Source organism: Sinohyriopsis cumingii, chromosome 6, assembly GCF_028554795.1.
Source record: "Sinohyriopsis cumingii isolate HCF-2022 chromosome 6, ASM2855479v2, whole genome shotgun sequence".
Classification (NCBI taxonomy): Eukaryota; Metazoa; Mollusca; class Bivalvia; order Unionida; family Unionidae; genus Sinohyriopsis; species Sinohyriopsis cumingii.
Genome location: NC_142966.1, coordinates 97,396,197 through 97,419,406, shown reverse-complemented (window position 1 = coordinate 97,419,406; position 23,210 = coordinate 97,396,197). Strand labels below are relative to the sequence as shown.

General features: G+C 33.9%; 1 protein-coding gene across 11 annotated transcripts; it reads left to right on the top strand.

Moving 5' to 3' along the window:
- The first annotated feature begins 318 nt into the window (after positions 1-318).
- On the top strand, positions 319-22,825 carry LOC149797510 (uncharacterized). 11 transcript variants are annotated; one of them, XM_089962335.1, is made up of 16 exons: positions 319-516; positions 996-1,044; positions 3,177-3,274; positions 4,460-4,508; positions 6,627-6,724; positions 8,566-8,603; positions 9,694-9,777; positions 10,235-10,318; positions 12,574-12,657; positions 14,940-15,023; positions 15,340-15,423; positions 15,737-15,820; positions 17,260-17,461; positions 17,987-18,076; positions 18,389-18,490; positions 19,366-22,825. In XM_089962335.1, the coding sequence occupies exons 1-16, from the start codon at positions 505-507 to the stop codon at positions 21,688-21,690; spliced, it is 3,567 nt and encodes a 1,188-aa protein (XP_089818461.1). In that variant the 5' UTR covers positions 319-504; the 3' UTR covers positions 21,691-22,825. The 11 variants fall into 11 exon arrangements, with proteins under 11 accessions (XP_089818461.1, XP_089818463.1, XP_089818464.1 ...); XM_089962336.1 differs by lacking the exon at positions 319-516 and adding an exon at positions 618-833; XM_089962337.1 differs by lacking the exon at positions 12,574-12,657.
- The last annotated feature ends 385 nt before the right edge of the window (positions 22,826-23,210 follow it).

Sequence of the window (23,210 nt, the reverse complement as noted above, 5' to 3'; positions counted from 1 at the left end):
TGCAACAGAGATAAATAAATACGTATCACTAAACAAGCCAACAAATTTTAAGCCAAATTCATAATAAATGTAAACCAAATATTAGATTTAGTTTATTATAGATTTAGTTTATGTGTGAATTTATAAACACAAGGTTCCCGATTTTTAGAATCATACCCTCTACTTTACAAACTGGGAGGTGGGGGTGGTCTGGAAACAGTTCTGAATCTGTATGCACACGGGAGATAACTCTTATTGACTCGAAAGGTAGTACGGCAAAGTTATATAGTTGATTTATAATTCTTCCTGCTCGCCCCATGTTTATTGTGCAAAAAAAAAAAAAAGTGTCAGGCCATACATATACACAATTCAAGTAATTACAAATACAGTGTTATCTCGCTTATCATCCATCACAAGAACAACTGGTTTCCTCAATAACCGGGCTACAAAGTACGGAGCAGGACATGTCGAGTGATACTGCGACGCGCAGCCTTGAACCAGCCGGAATCAAACGGCACTAACTAGATGTTCTTACTCGTAAGTACCATTTATGAGAAGTTTTTCATGGATTTTTAGTACGTGTGAGTTGTCGATCGGTGAAGATTGGCACAATTGATTTACTATGTTGGAACGATACGATATGATTTTCCGCTTGGATCTGTAAAAAGGTCACAAAATTCGATACATGTATTGTTAAATCGCGTAGGTATTTTCCCATATACGGCATTACTTGGAAGTGAACCAGGTAGTAAATTAGAAATAAAAACTGTGGATAGAGGACGTCCTGGGATCAACATCGGACCAGAAAATATAGTTTAGAATACCGCTTACAAGCGACTTGTCGCATTTTACAGGTTAGTATGGTGTTATTTGTACATGTGTGATATTGATAGCAAATGTTACTTTCTCTTTGCTTTATATTTCGTTTACGTCTAGTAAAAGTAATCGATTAAACGGTACATCAGGGATACTTTGCTGTCCAACTGTAAACTCGGATGAATAACTGTATTTTGCAGAACCGTTCTTCCTCTGAGATGTCAACGAGTGGACAGGCTGATCAAAAAGGCAAGACTGATATCTAATTTCTAGCAAGCAAGCCTTATGTATGCAAACACTTGCGAACTACCGTCTGTACTCGCTTATAAGACGATTTCAACTGCAAATTGCACAGACCCATGTCTGCCGCGTGATAATGCGCTGGCAGATCTTGATCTGTACGGTTTGTTAGGAGTAATACGTATAACAAACATCATATACTCTAATCTGCATCCATATCATGCTACGGCAGATCTTGATGTTTAATGTTTGCAGGTTGACTCGACGTATACACAGATAAAAGGGGTTCGTCTTAAAATCTGCTAATATTTTATCGCCCAACTCCTTATCGGTCGCATACGAATCTCTCTCTCTCTCTCTCTCTCTCTCTCTCTCTCTCTCTCTCTCTCACACACACACACACACACACACACTATGCCTGACTGGAATGTAGTCCTTGCATTTACACATACCGCATTTTATATTGGCTGATTACATTATTATTTTTTAAAATCACATTATATCCATGTTCTGACTCGTTCTAACATATTTGCTTTATTGTTGTATAGTCATTGTCAACAAAATTGTTTCTTATTTCCACCCACAGAGTGCTCCAGGAACTTTTTTTCTAATTATATTGCCTTCAATAAAATAAGAATTTACAGTGAAAGTTTAAGAACAAATCTCTCTCTCTCTCTCTCTCTCTCTCTCTGCATCACGTGCTCTCTTAAGCAGGGAATTAAAAGAGTAACAAGAGTGTTGCAATGCAGTTTTAAGCCCATACAGATTCAATTCTTTTGATTGACAAATTCAAGAAACAAAGTTACCACTGATAAACGTTGGTCATATTGCAATTATCTGCAAGTAGTTATCTATTTCATGATCTTCCGTGATATTTGCAGATTGCATCTTTGAACTATATCTGACAGATCCGCATTAACACGCAGTCTTATCTTTAGATGGTATAACCTGCATTCATGTGATATACAAATGCCTGTAAGATATTATTTCATACAAATGCCTGTAAGATATTATTTCATATTTAATGTGACTGTTGTTATCCGTAATCAGCATCTGCATCAGGTAACTTAGATTATGAGAACAAAGACATATAATCGCATTACCTGTAATTAGGTATGTGTGACATAGGTAGAACAGCCAGAAAAAATAGGTTTATAAAAGGCATACAATTTTTTACTTGAATTTTCGAGAATTTCTTTTCTCGAAAATTCAAAGTTTCGACATCGGTTTGTTCCAGGATGAATTCAACGTAAGCACTTGTGTTGTGTATAGGACAGGAGATCCTCACGTAATACTTTACACGTTACTGCTTTCTATTTTATTATGGTTTACAGAAGATTCCATTATTTCCTTTCAAAAATATGTATTATTGACAGGTATGTAAGAAACGTCTATTCAAAATAGTACGTTTGCTCATGAAAGTTGTGTCATGTCACATGTGTTTATGACATCAAAAGATTATACTCGATGCATCAAGTCTCCTCAGATGCGCTGATTTTAAATATACACCTAAAATGATACAGTTTATCTGGTCAAGTTATTATATTAATGGCGAATTTATATAATGCGTTATGTCATTTATAATTTTACTTAACTTTATATTCTAGTCGGTAAAATAACCATTTTGTTAAATCCGAACTCCGACTTTAAAAGAAGGCACTTTGCTTTGAGTTTAACGTAATACTTTAAAATGGAAAAAGTAATGTTTTGAAAAATTAAAGAAATTCTGGTTTTCATTTGTTGATCAAAATCTCTACAATGATTAAAATACTGCATATCCCTACTCTAACATGCCCTGATTTAGTTTTTTAAGTCGAAATCTTCCTTTTCGACACAAGTTTGTGGTAGACAAGCTTCATCAGAACTGATCAAGAATACATTTTGTAATGTCCCAAGAATGTACGAAGTGAACAGGATAACAGGCAAACAGGCATATATATATATATATATATATATATATATATATATATATATATATATATATATATATATATATATATATATATATATATATATACAGAGAGAGAGAGAGAGTAAAAATATATGATCATAGTAATCATCCCTTTCATTATCACAATTTCACAAAGTACATAAACGGGTATACATGTTGAAAAGATCAAATACTAATCTTTCTTTTGCAGAACCAGCTTCATGGACTTTTTGGGATTGGATACGAATACCAATAGTACCTCTGTTATGGCTATATTCTTATTTTGGGCGTGGGCAAAGCATCGAGAATGTATGCATTGTGTTAATTTATTTGATATAATTGTCATTGATCAAGCTTTATAGCACTTATGCGGGTTCCTTTATTGTGCGTAGCTTTTCATAGTATTAGGACACTTAAAGATCCGTTTTTACATTTTAGCACAGCACTATCCTCGAACAATAGTCAATAAGGACTTATTTTCTTTGTGTTAGTTCTTTGTACAGCTTCAATTAAAGTTGTCTAGCACTATAACTGCACACACTGTACGTTTCATATGAAATTTCATATGCGTGTGAACATTGGATTTCTTCAAATATCTATGACACGTGCCGAAACGGTTTGAACATTTTACAAATTAATTTTCCTCTATATGTTATAAAATTAACATAAATCGAAAATGTGCATAGAAAGTATACTTCATTTTAACTTTTTAAACGATCGGCGCTGTGGTTTGTAATTTATCTCAATTTATGCCCTGGATATGTGTGTAGCAACGCTGCACGTTTAATAAACAGCCATAATTGTGTTTTACAAGTTCTTGTTGTGCGCATTCTATAATAATTGCTCTTTTTCTTTACTTCTTTTTCTCCTGTTAAAATTATTCAAAAATATGGGTTTGACCTTTACTTTACTATGTATCTATCACCATTTTACCATTTTGTTTCTTGTAGATGGAATTGCAAACAACATTCGAATATTATTACCTGTATTTAATAAATGGTCTTATTAAAAGCTAGCTTTCTAAATATTATTATAATCATCACTGGAATAGCTGATCTTACCCAAAAGCACACTCAGTTTTTCAAGATTCTTTTTCTAAATGTTATACCTGAAATTTTGCAACTAATTGTCGGTTCCGGTTTTTGGCGGTACCAGATTTCTTCTTAATGCTACCGAAATTTTCTATTTCTTTTCATAATGGACATGACCCTTATACTATGTTCCTATTTTGCACAGAAATGTAAAAATAGTTAATACTTGCACAAGAAAACGTTTTTATTACTAAATACTAAACAGTTTAGAAAATAACCACAAAGAAATGGCATTTTACAGGTTAGTATGGTGTTATTTGTACATGTGTGATATTGATAGCAAATGTTACTTTCTCTTTGCTTTATATTTCGTTTACGTCTAGTAAAAGTAATCGATTAAACGGTACATCAGGGATACTTTGCTGTCCAACTGTAAACTCGGATGAATAACTGTATTTTGCAGAACCGTTCTTCCTCTGAGATGTCAACGAGTGGACAGGCTGATCAAAAAGGCAAGACTGATATCTAATTTCTAGCAAGCCAGCCTTATGTATGCAAGCCCTTGCGAACTACCGTCGGTACTCGCTTATAAGACGATTTCAACTGCAAATTGCACAGACCCATGTCTGCCGCGTGATAATACACTGGCAGATCTTGATCTGTACGGTTTGTTAGGAGTAATACGTATAACAAACAACATATACTCTGATCTGCATCCATATCATGCTACGGCAGATCTTGATGTTTAATGTTTGCAGTTTGACTCGACGTATACGCAAATAAAAGGGGTTCGTCTTAAAATCTGCTAATATTTTATCGCCCAACTCCTTATCGGTTGCATACGAATCTCTCTCTCTCTCTCTCTCTCTCTCTCTCTCTCTCTCTCTCACGCAAACACACACACACACACACTATGCCTGACTGGAATGTAGTCCTTGCATTAACACATACCGCATTTTATATTGGCTGATTACATTATTTATTTTTTTAAATCACATCATATCCATGTTCTGACTCGTTCTAACATATTTTCTTTATTGTGTTATAGTCATTGTCAACAAAATTGTTTCTTATTTCCACCCACAGAGTGCTTCAGGAACTTTTTTCTAATTATATTGCCTTCGATAAAATAAGAAGTTACAGTGAAAGTTAAAAACAAATATCTCTCTCTCTATCTCTCTCTCTCTCTCTCTCTCTCTCTCTCTCTCTCTCTGCATCACGTGCTCTCTTAAGCAGGGAATTAAAAGAGTAACAAGAGTGTTGCAATGCAGTTTTAAGCACATACAGATTCAATGCTTTTGACTGATAAATTCAAGAAACAAAGTTACCACTGATAAACGTTGGTCATATTGCAATTATCTGCAAGTAGTTATCTATTTCATGATCTTCCGTGATATTTGCAGATGGCAGCTTTGAACTATATCTGACAGATCCGCATTAACACGCAGTCTTATCTTTAGATGGTATAACCTACATTCATGTGATATACAAATGCCTGTTAGATATTATTTCATATTTAATGTGACTTTTGTTATCCGTAATCAGCATCTGCATCTGGTAACTTAGATTATGAGAACAAAGACATATAATCGCATTACCTGTAATTAGGTATGTGTGACATAGGTAGAACAGCCAGAAAAAATAGGTTTATAAAAGGCATACAATTTTTTACTTGAATTTTCGAGAATTTCTTTTCTCGAAAATTCAAAGTTTCGACATCGGTTTGTTCCAGGATGAATTCAACGTAAGCACTTGTGTTGTGTATAGGACAGGAGATCCTCACGTAATACTTTACACGTTACTGCTTTCTATTTTATTATGGTTTACAGAAGATTCCATTATTTCCTTTCAAAAATATGTATTATTGACAGGTATGTAAGAAACGTCTATTCAAAATAGTACGTTTGCTCATGAAAGTTGTGTCATGTCACATGTGTTTATGACATCAAAAGATTATACTCGATGCATCAAGTCTCCTCAGATGCGCTGATTTTAAATATACACCTAAAACGATACAGTTTATCTGGTCAAGTTATTATATTAATGGCGAATTTATATAATGCGTTAATTCATTTATAATTCTACTTAACTTCATATGTTAGTCGGTAAAAAAACCCAACATTTTCTTAAATCCGAATTCTGACTTTAAAAGAAGGCACTTTGCTTTGAGTTTGAGTATTACTTTAAAATGGAAAAAGTAATGTTTTGAAAAATTAAAGAAATTCTGGTTTCATTTGTTGATCAAAATACCTACAATGATAAAATACTGCATATCCCTACTCTAACATGCCCTAATTTAGTTATTTAAGTCGAAATCTTCCTTTTCGACACACTATTGTGTTAGACAAGCTTCATCAGAACTGATCAAGAATACATTTTGTAATGTCCGAAGAATGTACAAAGTGAACAGGATAACAGGCATATATATATATATATATATATATATATATATATATATATATATATATATATATATATATATATATATAGACATATACAGAGAGAGAGAGAGTAACAATACATGATCATAGTAATCATCCCTTTCATTATCACAATTTCACAGAATGATTGTAAAGCATATAAACGGGTATACACGTTAATAAGATCAAATTATAATCTTTCTTTTGCAGTTGCAGCTTCATGGACTTTTTGGGATTTGATGCGAATACCAATAGTGCCTCTGTTATGGCTATATTCTTATTTTGGGCGTTGGCAAAACAATGAGAATGTATGCATTGTATTAATTTATTTGATATAATTGTCATTCATCAAGTCTTATAGCACTTATGCGGGTTCCTTTATTGTACGTAGCTTTCCATAGTATTACGAAACTTAAAGATCAGATTTTACATTTTAGTACAGCACTAAACTTGAACAGTAGTGAATAAGGACTTATTTTTTTGTGTTAGTTCTTTGTACAGCTTCAATTAAAATTGTCTAGAACTATTACTGCACACAAAAGACACATTAGGCATTCTCATCATTGTAGGTTTCATATGAAGTTTCATTTGCGTGTAAACATTGGATTTCTTCAAATATCTATGACATGTGCCGAAATGGTTTGAACATTTTGCAAATTAATTTTCTTCTATATGTTATAAAATTATCATAAATCGAAAATGTGCATAGAAAGTATAATTCATTTTAACTTTTTAAACGATCGGCGCTGTGGTTTGTAATTTATCTCAATTTATGCCCTTAATATGTGTGTTCTTGTTGTGAACATTCTATAACAATTGCTCTTTATCTTTTCTTCTTTTTCTCCTGTTAAAATCATTCAAAAATATGGGTTTGACCTTTACTTTACAATGTATCTATCTCCATTTTACCACTGTATTTCTTGCAGATGGAATTGCAAACAACATTCGAATATTATTACCTGTATTTTATATATGGTCTTATTAAAAGCTAGCTCTCTAAATTGCATCATCATCATCACTGTAATAGCTGAGCTTACCCACAATCACACTCAGTTTCTCTAGATTCTTTTTCTAAATGATATACTTGAAATTTTGAAACTAATTGTCGCTTCCGATTTTAGTGGCACCAGATTTCTTCTTAATGCTACCGAAATTTTCTGTTTCTTTTCATAATGGACATGACCCTTATACTATGTTCCTATTTTGCACTGAAATGTAAAAATAGTTAAAACTTGCACAAGGAAACGTTTGTATTACTAAATACTAAACAGTTAAAAATAACCACAAAGAAATGGTTTTGCTGCTTATATTTCTGTACCGCAGGCTCTGCAAAATAAGTCTCTCAGATACGAATAATTATTTAAAAAATGCCAATAATACAAAATCTTTCAACACATATCCTTAAAATAATGTTTGGATTGCGAAAAAAAAACACAACATATTTTCTATTTTAATTGGTTGAGTGTGATATATTGATCTCACTTTGTGCATGATGAAAAGTGCAGGTTACCAATTGAACATTTTCCCTATATTTTACCAGTTATACAGAATGCAATGACAATGTGAAAAGGGAGATAGTGTAAACTATTTACATCAGGTTTTAAATTTGTAATTATTTCATACAGTTATGTATGTATAACTTCTCATAATGGTTTTCAGTTTCAAAAACACTATTCTATCCACGCATTCGTACTTACATTTATCACTGAGTATGTGTGATTTGGTTTCTTTACACAGCTTTTTAACAATTTATAGTGATGCCTAGTTCGAAACCCCGACTTCCCGCATCCGAGGCGAACACTCTAAACACTTTGGCCACTGGTGCAGTCTCTTTTTACTGGAAAAAAACAATATTTCTGGTGACATTAAATTATTATGAAGTCCAATACATCCCAAAGTTCCTCTCATCACACAACCTGGATATAATTATTATGAATGTTGTTATCATGTTAACGTGGCAAATAATTAACATATGTCTTAAGTTAAACATAAATTTGTCAACAGCGGACATTCAGTACTTGATTCTTAACCTGTAAACGCTTCTGGTTGTTCCCGTGTCTTCTTCCTCGGCATCATTATCAATCTCGTTATCATCATTATCATTAGTAGCGGCACTAGTAGTAGCACTGGTATTTTATATTTATTTCAGAGAAATACTGATGCATGTCCCAAAACTGAAGCCAGTCCGTATGTATTGATGCTTGAATTCTGTCAGTTTTATATAGTCAAACATGCATGCTTCACAAAAATTACATCAAAATAATAAAAAAGACCTTAAACAAATGTGCACTGCGGTTATGTGATGAATTTATCAATGGATTTAATACAAACAGCATGTCTTTGTATATGTAAGTAGGTACATTTTTCACGTAACATACCCAGAGTTATTTACTTAGTTTCGTACCCATATTACAGTTATGTAGATGCAAATGAACAATAAAAACATAGGGTAATTTTGTTATCGCCTCCATCGTTCCAAACAGATGTTTTCTACGATGATTATCAAACAGGACAATTTACCTACGCACCACTTCAAAAGAAAAAGGGTTTTAAAAAAATCACACACTTCTATTAGATACAGTTATACGTATCCCGGTTGTGCAGGCATGTATTGTTTTAACACGTAACACGTCGAATGATGAAAACGTTTTTCACTATTGTCCGATCTGAAATCTGACCTGTTTTCCCGGAAAAATAAGTGGCCAATTATCGTCCGTTGCGAAGGTCAGCGGTGTAAATGCGTCCTTTTGTAAAGTTCTTGAGACTCTGAGCAATTGTGAAGCAATATTAATTAGAAAAATGATGTACAATGAAGTGTGTATGGCACTTGGATGACATAAGGTATACCGATTGACTTGAAGTTAGACTTTTAAGACTAAATAATACTTTCAAGATAAATGCATCAAGGACACAAAAAACATATATGTAAATTTTGACTCTTTTTGCATGCTTTTTATAAACTGGAAATAAAGTAAAAATGAATTTATCTTCCAGTGTAAGGTATGTGATTTTTATTTCACTAGAACATAGGCGATTTGTCATGTTCATTATGGTAATCGACCATGAATATGTCCTTTTCACTATCACAAGCATTATCACAATGCCCCTACTAAAATTCGTATCAGCAACAATATTAATGTGTGCTGCTACAACATCCCCTCTGTCTTCTCCCTGAACGTAGATTTCAAATATAAAATGATTATGCAATTTATTTCCCTTATAAATGGTTCGTTTCTCTTGTCTAAAATATTTCATATTATCCTTATTTTGATATCAGGAATAGAACACATGATACATTATGTCACGAAAGTGAAAAAGAAGAATTTACCCTCAGAAAGGATAACAGAGAATTAAAATCAAGGTACGTTGTGTCCAGTTAGTTTGTTTGGATGTTTAAGGTATACCGATTGACTTGAAGTTAGACTTTCAAAACCAAATAATACTTTCAAGTTATATGCATCAAGGACACAAAAATAGATATGTAAATCTCGACTCTTTTGCATGATTTTTATAAACTGGAAATAAAGTAAAAATGAATTTATCTTCCAGTGTAAGGTATGTGATTTTTATGTCACTAGAACATAGGTGATTTGTCATGTTCATTATGGTATGTCCTTTTCACTATCACAAACATTATCACAATGTCCCCACTAAAACTCTTATCAGCAACAATATTAATGTGTGTTGCTACAACATGGCCTCTGTCTTCTCCCTGAACGTAGATTTCAAATATAAAATAATTATGCAATTTATTTCCCATATGAAGGGTTCGTTACTCTTGTCTAAAATATTTCATATTATCTTTATTTTAATATCAGGAATAGAACACAGGATACATTATGTCACAAAAATGAAAAAGAAGAATTTACCCTCAATGAGGAGAGCATCGAATTAAAATCAAGGTACGTTGTGTCCAATTAGCTTGCTTGGATGTTGAGGAATATTAGAGTAAAGTGTTTAAAGACATATTTGTATGCATTGTATTATCCATAATAAAAACAAATGGTTTATTTAGAGTTGCACTTTTATTTGCAATTTTACTAAATATCAGAGTTTTATTCATCTAACATTCTGCAATTTACTTTGCAACCTAATAAATCAATACATACAGATATAGTTTCCTTAAAAATAAATAATTCATTTTATTGCAGCTGCTGCCACTTAATATGTTATCGATGCCTCTGCATTTCTCAGAAAGGGGAGATTAAGTCAGATCAGAACATAGCATACGCATTGTTGTATGGTCTATTGCACCTGTCCATAATATGATTTGCCTTCCAGATAAGCGCGGTGGCGATAAATTAAGGAGTATTCCTTAACATACATTTCAATGGCCCACTAACCAGTCCAACCATGTAGCTATGTGCAAATAATGTCCTACACTGTGCATGTTAAGTTTAGTCACATGGTCGGTCAGCAACTCTGAGGTCACCTGTGAAATATGCAGTACATACTATAGACAGTACCAAATCCTCATATATTCGACATTCCTCCATTATTATTTTTTATTATTTTTAAATGTTATATCATTCATTTACCATGATTATTTTTGAGGAGAGAGACCAATATTGAGTCTTCGCTGATGATCATGGCGAGACTTTTTCTGATCAACTGTGCGGCCAGATACAGAGCATAATCTCTACAATGTTAACATTAAAAACAGTGGCTTCTGTTATTCTTCTTTCTTACGCGTGTCTTTCTACTCTGTATAACCTTGCACACGAATAACCACTAATACCAACAGCAGGACCTGCATGTCACTGCTACATATACAACTAGTGTTCTTATATTTGCTAGTTATTCTGTTTTGCCAGTAGGTGATATTAGTTCTGGATACAGCCTTGATTCCGACCTTAGAATGTTCTAAAAACAAATTTTGTTTTCAATTTGATGAAAATCTCCATGAATATGACAGAGTAGTGGGGATCTTTATAATACTGTTTATAACTTTGAATTTTCTAGCTATGAACGTTTGACACTCATCATGGTTCTCATACTGTGTCTTAGGTTTTTATACTAAGGTAGATTATACTGGAATTACTTATTCGTACCTTAATAACCAAGGTAGGATCACTCTTATTGTTGTGTTCAGTTTTAATTTGAGAGGATTTATTTATTTAAAATAATCGCTTGAATTACAAAGTGATCATTGCCTATGGAATAGATCACTGTTGTGGGTTTACTGTTAATTTATTCAAGTACATTTTGGATTGTATCATTGTGATACATCAAAACTGTTTGCACATTATCGCCGTATTTACTAATGGCAAATCAGCACATTCAAAATTTGAATTCGTTATGAACTCTGCTGGAAATCATTCAGAATGCTCTATACGTTTGGACTTGAGATAAAACTTTTAGGCCTGTATGAGATTTTATGCACGATGCTGTAGGCTCTTTTTAAATGTCCACTTCTTATACCTTATATGTTGAAATACGTTTACAAAACTTGTTGGTTTTCATTCTTTTCGGTTACTCAGGTTAATAACAAACAGTCATAATACTACTGCTACTATCGCAGCTGTTGCGTTATTGTCTTTTTTCTTCTTCTAATGCTACTTCAACAGAAGCTACTCTAACTGTTATTTGATCTACGTATGGTACAATGTTGATGCCGCTACTACCACTAACTCAGTTACAACTCATTGGTGTTTTTGAAAATCAAAGCTACTACAATGTACTTGTAATCGTACAATGTGTAGGAGCTTAAAATATACTCCCTTAAGGCCTTTTATTACTAATATTCCTTTATCTGATATGAAATTTTCACCTTAGCAATTCATGTAAACCATTTCAATGGGAATTGCAGTGAATTACGAACAAGGTAATTATCGCAGATATTTGCGAGCTTTTTATTCCTTTCCTAGAACAAAGTCGGCTAGAAATGCAGCCATGCTGCCGAGATTCGTGTTACTAGAGCAGCGGCTATGAATATGTCCTTTTCGTTATCGAAACCATTATCACAGCGCCGATCATCAATTTGCAATAAGCAACACCATTTCTCCGTGCTGTACAACATGACCTATGTCTTTGTAACTGTCTCATCCCTCTGAATGCAAATTCCAAAACTTAAAAGCATTAGGCAATTTATTACTTTTATGAAAGGCTCTTTACTCTTCTCTAAAACATATTATGTTATCTTTGATATTTTATCAAGGAATAGAACACTTGCGACATTATGTAAAGACAAAGAACAAGAAGCATTAAACTTGAAAGAGTATTGCAGCAAATTACAATTAAGGTATGTAATGTCCATTTAGTTTGCCTGCATTGTTGGGGGATTAAATTAACGAGTTTAAAGACATATTTGTATGCTACGCAGTACATTATCAAGAATATAAGCTAATGGTGTGTTTAAAGTTGTAATTTTTATTTGCAAGTTTACTAAATATCATAATTTTATTCATTCAACACTTTTAACTGAATAAATCAGCATATCGAGATATAGTTTCCCTCAAACAAAATTCTTTTTACTGCAACTGCTGCTACTTGGTATATTTATCCATGCCACTATCTTTCTGAACAGAAGAGACCAGGCAGGTCTGAACAGAACATAAGCATTGCTGTATCGTCTATTCCACCTGTCCATAATATGATTTGCCTTCCAGATAAGCGCTGTGGCTATAAATTAAGGAGTATTCCATATCATACCTTTCAATGGCCTACTGACCAATCAAACCATGTAACTATGTGTAAATATTGCCCTACACTCTTCATTTTATGGTTGGTCATGTTGTCGGCCAGTAACTGGGTAGTCACCTGTGAAGTCTGCACTACATAATATAGACAGTACCAAATGCTCGTATAATCGACATACCTCCATTATTTTATATTTTGATTTTATGTCAGTCACTGAAAATGTTTTTTTTTTTAGGTGAAAGACACCTATATTGAATCTTGCTTGCTGTTTATAGGCTAGTCTCTTTCTGATTTATGTTCGGTCCCTTACAGAGCATCACTCTACAATGCCAACTTCAAACACAGTGGCTGCTATTTTTCTTCTTTATTGTGTGTGTCTTTCTCCTGTTTATAATCTGACAACCAACCAAACGCTAATACTAATAGCAGATCATGCATGACATTACTACATGTATAACTGCCGCTGTTATATGTGGTAGTTATTCTGTCTTACATGTAGGTGATGTAAACCTTTATTTAATAACTGATAGTATGGTAAGGAATTGCTATGCCAACGAAAATAGCATAATCGTACTATAATACAGCTATTGGATTTAATGCTACACACGAAATGTCAAACAGAAAAAGACTACTGCTACTACTAATACTGCTTTATTGTCATCGTCTTCTAATCCTACTGTTACTGCAGCTCATTTAACTGTTACTAGCTCTACGTATAGGACTATGTATGCTACCACTAACCTACTTACAACTGTTACTAGCTCTACGTATAGGACTATATATACTACCACTAACCTACTTACAACTATTACTAGCTCTACGTATAGGACTATATATACTACCACTAACCTACTTACAACTATTACTAGCTCTACGTATAGGACTATATATACTACCACTAACCTACTTACAACTGTTACTAGCTCTACGTATAGGACTATATATACTACCACTAACCTACTTACAACTATTACTAGCTCTACGTATAGGACTATATATACTACCACTAACCTACTTACAACTGTTACTAGCTCTACGTATAGGACTATATATACTACCACTAACCTACTTACAACTATTACTAGCTCTACGTATAGGACTATATATGCTACCACTAACCTACTTACAACTGTTACTAGCTCTACGTATAGGACTATATATACTACCACTAACCTCCTTACAACTGTTACTAGCTCTACGTATAGGACTATATATACTACCACTAACCTACTTACAACTATTACTAGCTCTACGTATAGGACTATATATACTACCACTAACCTACTTACAACTATTACTAGCTCTACGTATAGGACTATGTATACTACCACTAACCTACTTACAACTATTACTAGCTCTACGTATAGGACTATGTATGCTACCACTAACCTACTTACAACTGTTACTAGCTCTACGTATAGGACTATGTATACTACCACTAACCTACTTACAACTGTTACTAGCTCTACGTATAGGACTATATATACTACCACTAACCTACTTACAACTGTTACTAGCTCTACGTATAGGACTAGGTATGCTACCACTAACCTACTTACAACTGTTACTAGCTCTACGTATAGGACTATGTATACTACCACTAACCTACTTACAACTGTTACTAGCTCTACGTATAGGACTAGGTATGCTACCACTAACCTACTTACAACTATTACTAGCTCTACGTATAGGACTATGTATGCTACCACTAACCTACTTACAACTGTTGGTCTGTTTGCAAATCAAGTTTTCTGCTAGACATTTACATCCCTATAACCTATAAGGAACTAGATGAATATATTCCCTTAGGTCCTTTTGTTACTAATATTCCTTTACCTGACATAACAGGTTCTGTGTATAATTCTTATAAGCCATTTCTTGCAGAAACGAAGAGCTACAGAAACATCTCACCAGCAGTGAGCAAGAAGTTATTGCTCTGAAAAGAGATTGCAGTCAGTTACGAACAAGGTTTTTAGTGTTTCATTTCTTATTAAGGCAAATAATGCAATTTAACATTTATTATATTAAGTTTATTTGAATACTGTTTCTCATATCAAACCATGGAACGTTTAAGCATACAGCAATACTATTATATGTATTAATTCTGATTTAAAACAGTTCCATTCAGTTTCCATTTGAAATGGAAATCTTTTCTTCCTCATATATAACCCTATAACCTATAAGGAAGTAGATGAATGTATTCCCTTAGGGCTTTTTATTACTAATATTCCTTTACCTGACATAACAGGTTCTGTGTATAATTCTTATAAGCCATTTCTTGCAGAAACGAAGAGCTACAGAAACGTCTCAGCAGCAGTGAGCAAGACGTTATTGCTCTGAAAAGAGATTGCAGTCAGTTACGAACAAGGTTTTTAGTGTTTCATTCCTTATTAAGACAAATAATGCAATTTAAACTTATTATATTCAATGTACTTAATAATGTTTCTTATATCAAACCTTGAAACGTTTAAGCATACAGCAATACTATTATATGTATTAATTCTGATTTAAAACAGTTCCATTCAGTTTCCATTGAAATGGAAATCTTTTCTTCCTCATATATAACCCTATAACCTATAAGGAAGTAGATGAATGTATTCCCTTAGGGCTTTTTATTACTAATATTCCTTTACCTGACATAACAGGTTCTGTGTATAATTCTTATAAGCCATTTCTTGCAGAAACGAAGAGCTACAGACAGATCTCAGCAGCAGTGAGCAAGAAGTTATTGCTCTGAAAAGGGATTGCAGTCAGTTACGAACAAGGTTTTTAGTGTTTTATTCCTTATTAAGGCAAATAATTCAATTTAACACTTGTTATAATCAGTTTATTGTAATACTGCTTCTCAGATCAAACCATGAAACGTTTAAGCATCCAACAGTAGTATTATATTCATTAATTCTGATTTAAAATAGACTTACATTCAGTTTCCATTTGAAATGGAAATCTTTTCTTCTTCATATATAACGTTTGAAATGATTTTTCAGTTTCATCCTGCTTTCTAATAAGATTTTTATTTTCGTTTAGTGGAGATTCAATACACTTTATATTTTAATATGTATATAACTTGACCAAAAAAAATAAATAAAATAATATTCTATTTAGTATTTCAGTACGTGTTGTAATATGTTCTAAGTGAACTACATATTAGAGTGTTAAAATACGTTTTCCACTTAGAGAATGAACATGAATATGATACCTTCAAAATGAAAACAAATATGCGGTAAACTTCATACACAGATAGTGCTGTGATTACTGGGAGGAATCGTGTATTATCAACATATCGTTCCCCTGAGGACTGAAACGTCAGTTAAATATCGTGTATATGTGCCAAATGTTTAATGTACCATATTATTACATATAATATGTAACAAATCATGCATAATAACAACATATATAACTATGCTAATTACTGTTTCTGCCACCGCCATTCCCACAAATGCGACTACGATTACAACTTAGTTGTTCCTCCTACAGCCATATCCACTGCTAATGCTACTACAATTACTACTACTATTACTATTGCTTCAAGAGCTAAAACTTTGCTCTCTTTGTTCTGACTGTTTTGTACCGTATGTCAGGTATCACTACACTAAATCGGCTAATGCCTTGCAATTGCATTATGTTGTGTCAATTCTATTCACCGATAACTATTAATTCTTTTTTCTAAACATTTTCCTTGACATCTTAAAAACTGTGAAAACACTTGCTTCCAAAGAAAATATTATGCTAACCTGAAAAGAATATAGCATGGTTATTCACTATAGCCTCTTTGTCATTGCACGTGATAACCGTGAGGATCAGGTTGATTCGTCTGGACAGTTCACTTATTAAACAAAGCGTCAGTAATTTTATTCCAGTGCGACTATCTCTACAAAAGGTAGCATACCTTAGATTAATTTGTTTTATAAATATATTGTGGACAAGAAAGTGCCTTAGGTACATGACATGTAGGATTATGGTATTAATATGCCTAACTTAATTTCAAATATGAAAGAATTAATGAAATCTAAAATGAAATTATGTAGTATTGTGACTCCTACAGACTACTACTACTTGTTATAAAATTATGCCATGAACCACATACTCATCACCACAACTATCATTTATTAGTTTCATGACATCAGAAGCTGTCGTCCCCAACTCTCTTTGTAGAAAATGTTGTAAGCTTATGACTTTCCATTCATTTTTTTACACTGAGTAGGCTAAGTCAAATAGCAGCTGTGCAATTGACGGAAGGCAATCCAAATATTGCTGACCTCAGCGACCAAAATCGACCAGACAAGCTGGCAGAACAGTTTTCTGAACTCTACGACAACCAGTGGACTGATTGTTTTCAGACCTTAGTGGACAATCTTGGAAAAACAGATGAAGACTCCATTAGTATTCTTTTAAAGATTGTAAAAGTGAGTCCACAAGCAGCAATAAAAGTGTTTCTTGCCGTTTTGTAGTAATGACTTATTACGACTTATGTTAACGGTGTCGGCCACTCTTAATTTAGGCACATTATATGTTGATAACATGACAACTTGTTGTAAGTAACCTATTGTCAATATCATTTATTGAATGTGATCTTTGATGAATGCCATTTTCTAAAAGGGACTTTTATTGAATGTCATTCGTTTAATGTAACCCTTTGTTAATGTCATTCCTGATAAATAAAAAATTAGGTCCTGAATATTTAGGTCAATAAAGTGTTTCGTTAACTTGAACACTTTAATATTGTAGTCTGCATTGATGCACATTAGTATTGACGTCTATCTACTTTATCTACCACTGTTGTTCGACATACTCAAAACAACATGTACAGTCACCACTGCTGAAAGTTCAAATGCCCCGGGTAGCATAAAGATATGCCTTTCAATTGACCTTTTTACATCGTATGTTATTCTGTGACACCAATGATAATAAATATACACATTTTTTTTCAGACGTCATATGATATATGTCTTGATGGATGCCAAAACATCTTGACAACTACCAAAGACACTCTTTTCACTTTCGCAGGAAGGTCAGATGAGGTACGTACGTTCACTATGCATCCAGTTGTAAGGTTGAAACCATAGATGATAAGTAAACGTCGACAATTCCAAATTTCAATATCTGATATATTGAAACTTTAATAATTTGAGATAGGAATAGCCAAGGACGTGCATTCTTCGTTGTCTACATACATTTTGTTGTCTCAGATTTAGAAGTCCTAAACATCTGACACCTATTGTACGCATAATATGTGCCACACATTACCACATTGGATTTCAATTTGTGTTTACCACGTTTGCCCTTACTTTCTTGTGCAACAATATAAGCATGTATTTTTCTTAATTTTTCAGGAACCTGATAAGGCTTTTGATGCATTAATACAGGAAATCCTTCATAAATTGAAATCTCATCGAACCAAAAGCTTCAAAGCTGCTCCAACAAACATCGGAAAGGTATGCAATAAGCAGCAGAATATACTTACCAGTGCCATAGCAGATTGGTGACTTAATTGATGATATTCTGTTCGTTTTTAAACGGACACAAATACAGCATACAGGATGGTAAGGGATGGATGTACATATATCGTGTTGTTGTAATTGCTTCCTACCGCCAGTTTTCCGTTTTCGGGTTCTTTTATGTGGAGTCTGTCAACTTAAAAGGCATTGTACCCTTACATAGATACATCGTACAAGCTTTCATCAATTGCAGGAGCCAATATTTTTCATTTATTAAGATTTTATACTCTGAATTTGTCCGTATTTGGTTAATATGGTGCTGTTTGGGGCAAGCTTCGTTAACCCTCCTTGCTTCGGTACGAGATCAACTTCAAAGTATTCCTATGCCACAAAACAACAAATGCAGACTAAGACAATCGCATTTTATTTGTCCCTATTATCAAGGTAGAATTGAATTTAAAAAGGACGCAGGAAGCGCATTTTAAGGATATTGGTTGTTTAAATAACAATTTTTATATCTAAACTAAAATATAACTCATTGATCAAAATCAACTATTTTTATATATTCATAACACCATGGACACAAGATTGGATTCAGCTTTATATAAGCCACGTTTGATTTCATTAGATATATCACGCTGCAGCGAAGGCAAATTAATTGATCAGATAATCCATTGACAAAGATTTAATTTAAATCTAATGAGTACGCTTAACAATTGGGCCTTGATAAGATTTGTTTGGTCAATCTTGGACCTTATATCCAATCTTGTCGCTTTGACTAGGACCAGACTTTCAAGTTCACTTCCTTATCGTTTCAAATTGCTTTGTGCTTATAATGTTGCAAGTTCGTTTCATTTTTCTTGTATCCATAGGAAATAAGGCTAAAGTTAATGTCAACGATTGGTGAACCGGAGACTGATGCTTGTGATTGTTTTATCGAAGAATGTATCAGGACATGCTGGCTGATGTGCATTAAGGACCCCCCGATGTACATTTTCTGCGACCAAGAAGCCGTGTTCGACAAAAATAAATATATGGAGTATACTGAAATGGGGAACAGAGTTGCCTTTGTTGTGTGGCCTGCATTATATCTACATAGAAATGGCCCACTCATGAGAAAGGGTGTTGCTCAAGGTGAAGGCAAGAAAGATCGAAAACAGGCTCGAAACGCGAACGCAGTAACATCTCAGTTAGCCGAACCCGATCACATACAACAATATCATACCGGCATTGAAGATATGACGAAAATAGAAAGCGACCACCAAGAAAAAGAGACACAAGCACACTATTCAGAGGAAATGGCGAGTGACGATGATAGTGTGATCAAAACGGATGTTATTTCTAATGGAGACAAAGGCAATGCTAATAAATTGGGTTATGAAAATGACACACAAACAGAATCTATTGCTGAAAATGGCAGTTTGAAGCAAACACAAAAGGATGAGTATTTTCGTGCTTTACAAGAAGATGAATCCACGGGACGTGAAGATAAAACAGATGACAAATTCACCGTATCAAAGGAATGCCGCCAAGAGAGCGAAGTATCCGGTGGTAGCAGCATTAATAGACAAGAAAGCCAAGGAAATGAACGGCACAATGGGAATGTAGCATGTAGTGGTGGTCAGAATGGAGACGAAGTTAGCAGCAGTGGTCATGAGCTTTTAGAGAAGATTGTATGTGACTCCCCCAATGAATCTGAGCAAAAAGAAACGCTGCAATCAACCAATGTCCTCATTTCGTCTGATAATAGTGCGAGTAAAGTAAACGAGGAGGAGAATATCCAATCTGCACCAATGGGTGAGAAAACGGAAAGTAAAGAACAATTAGATAACAAGTTAGTTTCATCGGATGAATACTTCCAACCAATGGAAACTTCAGGGGCTTTTAGTACAAATGAAGAAGAAAACCAAGGAAAGGCACAACCGGATGGGTTCATAGAATATAACAGTGGTCAGGAAATGAAGGAAGGAATCAACATAGTTCATGCACCTCTTGCAAAGAATATAGGTGACTCTTCCAATGACGCAGAGGAGAAAGAAAGACCACAACTGATCAATGTCCGCAGTTCATCTGATGATAGTTTGAAGGAAGAAAAAGAGGAAAAAAATTCCCATTCTTTGACAAAAGGCGAGGCCACGGAAATCAAAGAACAAGCCGATAACAAGTTAGTCTCATCGAATGAATATTGTCAACGGGAAACTTCGAGAGCTAGTAACATAAATGAAGAAGAAAACCAGTTAAAGGAAATACAGGATGGATTCATAGATTGTAATAACGGCCAGGAAGTGAAGGAACCAATCAACCTTTTTCCTGCATCTCCAGCAAAGAATATTGCTGACTTCCCCAATGACACAGAGGAAGAAACACCACAATCGGTCAATGTCCGCAGTTCGTCTGATGATAATTGGAAGGAAGGAAAAGAGACGTGTTCCCAGTCTTCGACAAAGAATGAGATATTGGAAAGTAAAGAACAAGCCCATAACAAGTTGTTTTCATCTGATGAATATAGCCAACAAAGGGAAACTTCGGGAGCTTGTAATATAAATAAACACGAAAACCTAGGAAAGGAAACAAAGGATGGGTTCATAGAATGTATTAATGTTCAGGAAGAGAAGGAAGTAGCCTGCATTGTTCATGCGCCTTCAGATAAAAATATATGTGATTCCCCTAATGACGCTGAGCAAGAAGAAAGACTAAAATCGGCCAATGTCTGCAGTTCGTCTGATTATAGTTGTAATGAAGATAAAGAGGAGAAGGATGTCCAATCTTTGACAAAGGATGAGGCAACAGAAAGTAAAGAACATACAGAACACCAATTGCTCTTACCTGATACATATTGTCAACAAAGGAAAATGTCGGGAACTAGTAAAATAAATGAGGAAGATAACCAAGGCTGGCAAAAAGAGGATTGGGTGATATTATGCAAAGATGATCACGAAGTGAATGAAGCAGTCAACGATGCTCATGAGCCTTCAGAGAAGAATAAATATGACTCCTCTAATGACACTGAGCAAGAAAAGAGACTAAAATCAACTAATAACCGCAGTTCGTCTGATGATAACAAGAATAAAGACAAAGATAATACTGATTTCCACGCTTCACCATCGGAAGAGAGTGTGGCGATTGAAGAAAGGGAAATATCCAATGTTGGGGACTCCATTGACAAGTCCAAAGGAAAGGATCTTCATGGAAAATAATAAACTAAATTTATAAATTAGTTAATACAAGAATTGAAGAGAAAGAGTTAGAAGACAGTAAGAACAGGGGGGTTACACTGAAGAAAATCATGGATTGTTTCGGATTTTGTTTTATCCTATGACTTGTACAAAATTGCTGATACAATTGGAACATTTTTAAGGAATGATGTTGAGGAATTCGTATGGAAAAAAAAATTAAAATCTTCGTAGCATTGTTTCTTTTAATGTTGTTTGTTATGGAGATGGATGAGGAACATATCGTAAATGAGCGTTTTTGAATAAAGATATTCCGATACAGATATTTTGAAATTTTATTTTCGAGTTTGTTGTAGACGGCATAAGCTATTGATAACCTTGTAAATCGAATCATTAAAGCTTAAGTTTCTGTAAAGAAATTTGTACGAACCTCAGCTGTTTACGGGCAGATAGGCTTTAATATTTCATGTCTGTATTAGAGTTCTTATTAATATCTTAGAAATTTAAAGTTGTTTGAAAGTTGATTCATTGGACTAATCAAACTTGTAAATTCTACTTTAAGTTGATAATCACACCTCTATGATATTCGGCTCAATGTGGCAACTGTTATTTGTACGCAGTTTGCGATATCGGATGCCTGAATATTGCTCCAGTTCGCAAAATGTGTCCGATGAGAAATATGAGAAAATGTCATTAGATGGTAACGATTTTAGATGATGTATCTGGTAACCAAATTATAATCAAACACCATTTTGTATTGTGTTTCTGTTGTGTAGTTATACCGAGATATTTGATTTTATTGTACACGTGACAAAGGGAATAATGAATTTTAAATTACAGAATTGGCAAGATGAAGTCTTTAAAATGATTCCTCTACCTTTTAAAGCATGTCAAAATTATTAATTTGCTTTTTCTTCAAATCATATATTTATATATTACTACAAACAACTTTTCTATGAATTCTTACAATAGCATATGTTATGTTTTCTTTGTATATTTTTTGTTCTTGCTTTTTTGTGTGTGATTTGTTTTTTAAGATAAGGAAAATGATAACAGTATATACTGACCAATCATGTGACCATATGTGCATATTTTGTTTCTGCTTGATTTATTGTTGTATATGTGTCTACACTTTCAGAATTAAAGTTTCGAATAAAGATATATGTTATTTATTCTCTCTCTCTCTCTCTTTCTTTCCGTAACAGTGATAACACGTAGAAAATAATATCTACACCAATTTGGTCATAGCTGGAGAAGGCTAAACATGGTACTAAAGACAGACTACACCATTTAATGGTGTACGGCCAGTTTTTCCTCGATAACTTGAAACGTAAACGCCTATGGTGTAATGTTTATAATTACGAATGCAAAATTAAAGCTATAGACAAAAATCAACTTTGCTACATTAGACTTGTAGCGTTAGTTTTCCCTCATTGAATGAATGTAAATAACGCGACTCGTTTCATGGATTGAAAGTATAATCAACGTTCTAACAAAGGGGATGACAACAAGCATATGGAATAACTTGCAGACTTGCGATGGAT

Coding starts and splice junctions, on each gene's coding strand:
- LOC149797510 (XM_089962335.1), top strand. Junction 3,275..4,459: donor GTGGGCAAAGCATCGAGAAT/GTATGCATTGTG, acceptor TGTATTTTGCAG/AACCGTTCTTCCTCTGAGAT. Junction 12,658..14,939: donor TGCAGCAAATTACAATTAAG/GTATGTAATGTC, acceptor CATTTCTTGCAG/AAACGAAGAGCTACAGAAAC.